Source organism: Heptranchias perlo, chromosome 13 (assembly GCF_035084215.1).
Source record: "Heptranchias perlo isolate sHepPer1 chromosome 13, sHepPer1.hap1, whole genome shotgun sequence".
Lineage (NCBI taxonomy): Eukaryota > Metazoa > Chordata > Chondrichthyes > Hexanchiformes > Hexanchidae > Heptranchias > Heptranchias perlo.
In genome coordinates this window covers 31,057,194-31,066,223 of record NC_090337.1, presented here as the reverse complement: position 1 = coordinate 31,066,223, position 9,030 = coordinate 31,057,194, and the positions used below count along the sequence as shown (strand labels likewise).

General features: G+C 41.8%; 1 protein-coding gene across 1 annotated transcript; it reads left to right on the top strand.

The window, feature by feature from the left end:
• The first annotated feature begins 1,040 nt into the window (after positions 1–1,040).
• Positions 1,041–3,100, top strand: LOC137331051 (transcription factor HES-1-B-like). Its single transcript, XM_067994645.1, has 4 exons — positions 1,041–1,359; positions 1,464–1,559; positions 1,680–1,767; positions 2,188–3,100. The coding sequence occupies exons 1-4, from the start codon at positions 1,252–1,254 to the stop codon at positions 2,841–2,843; spliced, it is 948 nt and encodes a 315-aa protein (XP_067850746.1). The 5' UTR covers positions 1,041–1,251; the 3' UTR covers positions 2,844–3,100.
• Positions 3,101–9,030: the final 5,930 nt, after the last annotated feature.

Genomic DNA, 9,030 nt, shown 5'->3' with positions numbered 1-9,030 from the left:
GCACACAACGCACTAGTAATCAATGCACGTCATGAAGAGCTGCACAGATATGAAAATAATCCATAACTAAGTGCTGATACTGTAGATACTGGCGTCTTCCGAGAACATAACCGGTGCAATCAACGCAAAAATGCTGACTGCAGCAGATTTCGAGGCGGGCAATTTGTTATGCTTGGCCGGGGACTTCAATTGCACCTTTAATGGGTTAACCGGCCGCCGAGCCCGGCAGTGACTTCATCAGCCGAACGTCAACCTTTAGTATGTGTCAAGAGCTGAGACCGAGCCTGACAAGACGCTTCTCTCCGCCGATCGCATTGCTTTACCCGGACGGGAGCTGCGACTGGTTGGCCGACTGCAGTATCTGATCGCAGCTTCTGCTGCACCGTGCCCTGCTGGTTGCTCGCCACGCGTCGAGGGGGTCCCCGGCAGCACGAGCAGTGAGAAGCAAATCCCCTCCCCCTCATCAAGTGCAGATTATGGCGCGTGAGGGCCATCGTTCTGCAGCTGCTGGTATCGCATCTTCACCCTTTTCCCAGTGTGCATACACCCCACAATCTCCCCCAGGCAGGGAGCGCCGCTAAATATTTACAATAAGCCTTCTCCGAGTCGCGGGGGGGAGTGGTTTTCCCAGGCTTTTACACAGCTGCTATTGCCCTCATCCTTCCTCCTCCCCCCCCCCCCCCCCCCCCAACAATAAAGCGCTTGGCACGTGCTCCCACCTGATAATGGAGCTCGCATGCCGACAGACGTCAAACCGCCTCGAGCTTGTGGAGCCCCGTTTCCCCACCACCACCCCTACCCCCTTTGATTGACAGCTCGCCCGGGCGATTGCAACACGTTTATTGGCCGCTCGCCCCGTCGCGTTGCAACCAATCGTGGCGCGCCGTCCACCACGAGCTGTAGCGTCGCGCCCCGGGGACGGGCTCGTGTGTGCTGCGCTCTGATTGGTCACAAGTTAGTGTGGGAAAGAAACTTTGAGAAGTTTCACACGAGCCGTTCGCGTGCAATCCCAGATATAAATACAGGCGGCCAGAGCTGATCTTTACACAGTGGCGATCTGCGTTCACATCACTAATAATAACACAACCAAAGCAATATATATATATATATATATATAAATAAAATAAAGTGCCCCGGCTGGCCTGGAAATAAACTCGCAGGTTACAAGACGTGGAGAGAAGACAAAACCTAAAAAGTTACCGATCGCAAGGAATCGTTTAAAACAAATCTGCTGGAATCTTGTATAAGAAAATGCCGGCAGATATAATGGAGAAATCGTCCTCTTCTCCTGTGGCTGCTACCCCAGCCAGTGTAAACGCTACACCAGATAAGCCAAAAACGGCTTCTGAAAATCGGAAGGTAAATACTTCTCCAATGTTGTATCTAGTTTTGTAGAAATCATACATAACATCAAAGACACAGATATGTTCCTGTTACTTAATGAAACACCCTTCTTTTTTCAGTCATCCAAACCAATCATGGAGAAGAGGCGCCGGGCTAGAATAAATGAAAGTTTAAGTCAACTTAAAACGCTGATCCTGGATGCGCTGAAGAAAGATGTAAGAATCTAGTCTAATCGTGTCTTTTAACTTTATGTGCGATGTCAGAAGACAGTGAATTAGCGCAGAGTGTGCGTGTCACTTCCCTTCATTTATACCAATTTTCTCCTTGTTTTACAGAGTTCGAGGCATTCAAAGTTAGAAAAAGCTGACATTCTCGAAATGACAGTGAAACATCTCCGAAATCTCCAGCGAGCCCAAATGACTGGTAAGTGTTTAATTCACAATTTATTGCTGTCTTCCGAACTTCCGTCTGTGGTCTCGCTGGTATTCGGTAACATTTTACTGACTTGGCGAAAGTTAGGGTTTCCCATGGTCTGGGTTATTTATAGATTCTAACTTGGCGACCGTTTCCGTACTAACTCCTCAGAATTAAATGGCCTTGTGCTAAATACTTTGAAACAATTTTCAGAACGGTTACTTATCAATTTGTTTCAAGTGTGACGCGCAGGTAAAGCCAAAAAGTTCTTACCGTTGAAATAGTTGTATGACTAATCAGTATTTGGAAAGACGTAATTCTCTAATGCGAATTAAATAAGTATAGTAAACTGTCTTATCAACCAGTGAATAAAACTGAGAGATATAGCAATCAAATGGAATGATTAATTTCTTTTTTTTTACATTTTAGCTGCTTTGAGTACAGATCCAACAGTTCTGGGCAAATACCGAGCCGGCTTCAGTGAGTGTATGAACGAAGTAACCCGATTCTTGTCCACCTGCGAAGGGGTTAACACAGAAGTCCGGACCAGACTCCTCAGTCATTTGGCAAACTGCATGTCTCAGATCAACGCAATGAACTACTCCCAACCGCCCCCCAGCCCAGCTGTGACCGGCGGATCCCACGCTGCTTTTGGACAGCCCTTGCACGTCCAGCTACCCGGATCAGGGGGCAGCGGCATGCCCCTGAATGGAGTCAACATGCCTTGCAAACTGGGTGCTGCTGACGCAATGCCCGCAGCAGCGGTTGCCGCTGCCACGAAAGTCTACGGCGGGTTCCAGCTTGTGCCAGCATCAGACGGCCAGTTTGCATTCCTCATTCCTAACACGGCTTTTGGACCCAGTGGACAGCTAACGGCAGGACCTATCATCCCCTTGTATGCCAATGCCAACGTGACTGCGTTGCCCTCCGCCATCTCCCCGGCCAGCAGGTCCCCTATACAACCGTCCGGGATTACCCCAGTGCCCGGCTTCCCGCTTCCACTCTCGGTTGCCACCACTGCTGTCAGTCCGGTTAGTGTGGGCGAACCATCAGATTCCTCAGATTCCGTCTGGAGACCCTGGTAACTGGGCCACTTCACGTAAAACAAGTGACTGGAAACTTTTTTTTAAAAGGACTCTTTTTAAAGTTCATTTCGTGTATAGAATTGTATAGCAATGTCGATATTATGCACTATATTTGTATATACTTAGAATGTTCATATCGGATTGCATTTGTCTTATCAAGATGTTCATTTTTCTATGATGTGATGAAATGCCAAAGATAAACTGAATGCTCTTAAAAGCTCCTTCCTTTTTGGAAGATTTATATTTGAAATAAAAAGAAAACTAACATTTGTATAGTTTATGTGTTTGCCTTTCTGTGAGTAGAACGCAAGCGGGAGAGGAGCTGTGAACGGTGTGTTAAAGACAAAAAGCATCCTCAATAAAAGGGGAGGAGGACGAGTTAAACAGTGCTCGTTTTGTAAACCCAGCAATCTTCATTTGGTATTTGGTGTGATAATCCGAATCAGAATGTGTCTGCAATATACCATCAGAATTAAACAAAGTTCAATGTTTTTTCTCTAAACACCAGCCTAGCACCTCTTCAGATTTTAAATTTGGCGCGTGATTTGACCTATTGTTGAGGAATGAGAAAAGGAGCCCTTAATTATGCGTGATCTTTGTGTGTAAACTCGACGATCAGATGTCGATAAACCTGTTCTTGGTATCGGGTTTCGCCTCTTACAAGCATCGGCCAGAAAAGGCAGTTTTAAACAGTCACAGATTCTGTAGGGAATTTGTTGAGTTCCTACCACAAAACTTGTTGTATTTTGTCTGGTAACGCAGGTGGTTGATCGTATACCCAGGTGGTGGGGGCAAGGAGAGACGAGACAAAGAGAGAAAAATGCGAATGAGACATTCTAGCATTTGCAGTCGGTTGAAACTCGCAGTTTTTTTAAAAGTTTGTTTTGTGTGAAAGTTACAAAAACAGGCTAATCTCTCTGAGGGTCCCAGGTGTTTAATGCGCTATTCATGTGGTTGAGCCAACAATACAATATAAAGTACGCGGGCGAGTCAACCCGATACTTAATCGTATTATTCCAGAAAGACTTGATCTCATCGTTGTGGCAAAGGTGCAGAACTATTTCAGGCTCCTGGTGGACAAGAATCTTGTCGATCAGAGAAAGAACAATCATTCTAAAGAAAACATGCCCCATTGTGTTACGGTTCATAAGGAGTGACTTTCTCATAGCTGCACAGTTATTACACTGAAACGTATTATGTTAAACACAACACCTGATTACACATAGACTGGTTTTAAGTCAGGAAATTCCCGGGATCATTACACACAGTGGTGTCAGGGCATGCAGGCTGCAGTAAAACGTTTTGATCCAAGTGGGTTTTGGGTGACCTTTACAGCTCTTTGAACAAATGCACATGTGGTCTGTGATGCTTCCTTTTGCTGAAGAGCTTCGGAGCTTTGAATTATCCCCAAAAGCCCCGACTTAGCAAGCAGCCTGCACGGCCTTAGCATATCAAATAAAAAAAACAGTTCTGAACCTGTTCACGTCTTGTTAAATGTATCTGAGGTAACTTTAGACTATTAAAGACACAGAATTACTTAAGATTTTTAAAATAAAGTTAATAAAAACATATGCGAACCTAACAACTACACGAAGCAAGATTACAGAATAATTCAATTGGCAGGTAAAACCAGACTCTGACTTTTCACTAGTTTGGTCAGTGTTGCAATCACATGGTTAAATTGGACATCATAAGTTGGTTGGAGGTTGTCATTAAAGTCAATTAACTTTTCCCACACTCCTTGCACATATGAAGTGTAGTCTTGCTTCTCTCTTGGCGCTAAGTGCTACCATATGGTGCAATCTATTTCTGCTTTTATTGTATTCGGACAGCAGCTTATGATTTAGCTGAGCTCGTACCAAGCCTTGGGCTTCACTGCGGCCAAGGTGGTTTGCAGGCAAAGCTTCTGGCAGGAAATGAATAGCTCCCAGATGACATCAGAAACCTGAAAGGTCGTGAGAAAGAAGCGAACCCTTTGCAGTCGGCATGTTGCCAGTCACTCGGAGAATGTTGGAGAGCGCGTTTCTGACACACGAGTTAGTCCTCCCGAAGGAGAGATTGCTTCTTGGTCCTAATGCCTGTCAGGATTTCATGGGGGATATCTCACAAGCTATGTTTCAGACACATTGTGCACTGTGTTCTGAGTTTCTACCTGAAACGATTAAATAACAGTATTGGAACATAATCTTCAATGAATTATAACTACGTTTTATATTTTTTTTCGAAGCACTGCATATTAAACTTTTAATGGGACCAAACAGATTTTTTCGACGTACACTAACTAGGAATTGCAAAGGTTCCTTTTTCAGTATCTCAAACTAAACCATATTATGAAACTCTTGAACGAAACCAACTCTCTCTCTCACATACACACACCCGGCCACACAGGTTACAAGTTGCTAATGGTAACCTGGCATATCACTGATGTTGCATTGTTTCATGCTAGAGACAATTATGAACACAAATGCTTGTTGAGTCTTTTCATGGATCTCTGATAAAAATGTCAATACTGTGATGGTTATAAATCTGTTAAGGAAAGTATAGGATCTTAAGACTGGAGTAGGTTAAAAAGGATATTGCATTATATTGACATCAATTACAACCTCAGTGCTTTTGCACTACCAATAGAATGAAATTGCTGTGACAATCCTTGTGAATGTGTGCAATGAAAAGACCAGACAAAATTGCCAATGGCCCATAATATAAATTATTCTGTCCAAAAAATGTAACAATTCTCAAAACTATTTTCACAAAGAAAGATTACTCAATGGATGAAAGTCCCTGAAGTAAAATAGCAACACAAGCACATTAAAATGTTGCATTTGTTCTGCTTAAAGATATATTCAATTTCACAACATTTTATTTCTATAACGTGTATGACTGTTTTACCATTTACAGTAGTATGTAATGAAATGCCACTGTAACACAAGGTAACCTGCTTTTGATATACTGGACAAATTGTGCTACTGAACTGCCAAAATCAATCTGCAAATATGCTCTCATACAAATGCCTTTGCAGGATATTTGGAGCAAGTTTGAATTGTGTTAACAATGCATAAGAGAAATTATCCTGTCCAAAGAATGTAACAACTGTCAAAACTATTTTCAGAAAGAAAGATTACTCACTACCTACTTTATGGAGGAAGAACAAAAGACAGAGACAGATTATGAAAATATTAATGTCACTTATGTAATTTAATGTAGTTTTAAATTTATTTCTAATTCAAGTAAAATCAGGATGTTTAATCTAAATGATGTGGTCTATCTGTAAATACAAGTTTAAATTAAAAGATGATAGTGGATACCCCTCTCTTTCCTTCATTCTCTATATTCTTTTCATCCAATTTTCTATCTTGTTTTTTTGAAGGTGATTTCTCACGCTGGAACCTGGCTCCAAAAGTATCAGCATCCATCTGGTACTGTGCACAACTGACAATTCTTTAGATGTGAGCCTAAACGGTGTGAGTTGGCAAGATAGTCAAGCACAGCATTATAGCTGAATCCAGTCCTGTCCTCACTGGACATCCACACCTGAGTACTTTCCAGCAAGGGTCCTGCATAACAATCAGGAGCAAGAAATTGATTAATTTTTCTCCTCCCCTTCTTAGGGACACTGTTGGCCAGGCTGAGATCAATTAATGTAGCACAGACCAGGGATCCAACCTGGGACCTTCCTGCTCTGTATGTCTGTGCGCCATATTACACCTTGCACTTATCTAGTAGGCTATCGGGTGCTACCATCCCTATCTCTGTTGACAAATGTGTAAATGTGTAAATGCAGAAATATGAGAGGAAGATTTCCTCTCTATGTCATGTATAGCAAATCATAAACACATTTACAACTTCACTACATATAGCACACAGAAGAAGTCTTCTCCATTTTTTTTCCAGTCCTATCTATTACTGTTAATGAAATTCAGGTTGCATTTGCAGATTATAGCTAACAACAATTCACATTTATATCGCCCTCATGTAGATGAACATCTCAGAGCATTTTTGTGGATGCCAAGCAGGAAATGAAGGAATTTAGGCAGGAAGACAGTTTTTTTTAAAGAAAGATTTGAAGGCAGGAAGAGAGTTAACAAGGTAAAGTGTTTTCAGAGAACTTCAGAGGCCAGGGCTGAAAGATTATCCTCTAAAAGTGGAGTGAATGGAGCTGGAGACAAGCAGCAATCCTGAATCAGAAGAATGGATAGTAGGCTGGGACATGGTTTGGGAGAAGGTTTCTCAAATAGGGTGAAGTGAGACCTTGAAAGGATTTAAAGACAAAAATTAGGAACTCAAATTTAATTCACTAGGTCACAAGGAGCCAGTAGAGCTTAGAAAGGGCAGTGGTGAATGAATATATGTGCGCTGGAGAGGATTAACTGCAGTTTGCGAAGGGTGGAGGTGGGAATTTCAGTGAGGAGAGGAATTGAGAAATCAATTCCAAGGCGATAAAGCCAGAGCTAAGGGGTTTAACAGCAATGGGGTGAAGTAAGCCCATAAGCAAGCACCATCCCAAAGGTGGGAGAAAACAATCTTGGTGAAGGACTGTATATGGGATTTAAAAGTTCAATTTGGGGTCAAACAGAATGCTAAAATTGTGCACCACTGTGTACTGCCTGAGCGGACAACTGTAAAAGATAAAGTCAAAGTCAGGGGCTTATAGGTGCTGTTGAGAATCATGCAAGATGGCTTCAATCTGATCAATGTTAAGCAGTTAAAAATTTAGTTCATCCAGGACTTGATGTTGGGCAGGCAGTTGGAAAATACAGCAACAGTCCTGGAGTCATTTCTGGTGACAAAGAAGTAGAATTGGTATACATGTAAAAGCTGACTCTGTGCTTACAGATGATGTTACTGGGGGTAATATGTAGTTGACAAATAGGAGGGAATCAAGAATGGGGCTATGTGGTACAACACAGATAATTGTGTGGGCATGTGAAAAGAAACCATTGGGGCAGATGAAGTAACTGGATTGAGATTAGTAGGAATGAGGCCCTGAGAAAGTTTTGCAGAGGTAGACCCTGGAGGAAAATGAGATGGTCAAACATTTTGAAGGAGACAGAGAAATAGAGAATAAATCTGATAAATAAATCATTGTCAACTTCATGAGTGCAACAGGACTAGATTTTTTTTTTCTTTCAATTAAGAGTAGGGGGTAAGTTTAATAGGCAATATATGTAATACAGAATGAAATAAGGTGAACAACATAGAAAATCAGATCATGGATTATACATGGTACTAATAATACAGGGTGAAGATTCAGAAAATCTGAACAATCCTAATGATATGGTTATATAGCATTTTGGAAGTCAGACCAGAACCAAAAACAGTCAAAATCTGACCTCTGAAATGCAGTATATTACGGCTGATTCATTGACTATGAATTAATATCAGTGTAAACCAGAACAGTTTACGTTTGGTTTCACACCAGAACCAATTTCAGCACATGCTCATAGAACCTCGCAGCACACCCTGTTGATTCATTCCCAGTAATAATGTTGTTACACTATTAGTTTAGTGTCAAATGTATGTTGTTTTGGTATAAATTCAACATTAACATCAAGTGTGACATTCTTCCAAAGTCAGTGTCCCTCTACCATCCATGGTCAGAGACTTTTTCTCAGCTTCAGTTTAATAGTTGGAGCTATCATAACGTTTTAAGAACTAATATGTAAAACATTGTCAAAATATCCTGAACTACAAATAAACTGGTCAATCTACTTGCAGCACAAGTCTGACCCTGCACTCCAGGTTGGTAGACTCATATTGGCAAGTAGACTTTAGGTATATACCAATAAATAGATTTCAGTGTGCATGTTTGAGCGAAGTGCACTGCACACACTGGGCTCTTCATTTTCCTCTGAAATTGGAACCACCATGGTGTGTGGAGTTATGGTACATATCTATTTGCACAGTGCTGATCTGGGTTTTAGAAGAGACTGGAGCACTGCTCCCATCAGTAGGCCCAAATCTGGAGAAATAAATACCACTTCAGTCATGCAACACCGGTGCAATTACATTGTTGTTACAGATATAATAGCACTATAAGGCACAATAGTTGCAGTTGAAGTGGAGCTTTGATGATTTAATTGCTGGTACAGTTATGAAAATCAAGAGCTTGATCCTGCCTTAACAAACTCCAAGGCAGACTTTCAAGCTATTACAATTATTCAGTACTCATGGGCACACTGAACAAAGG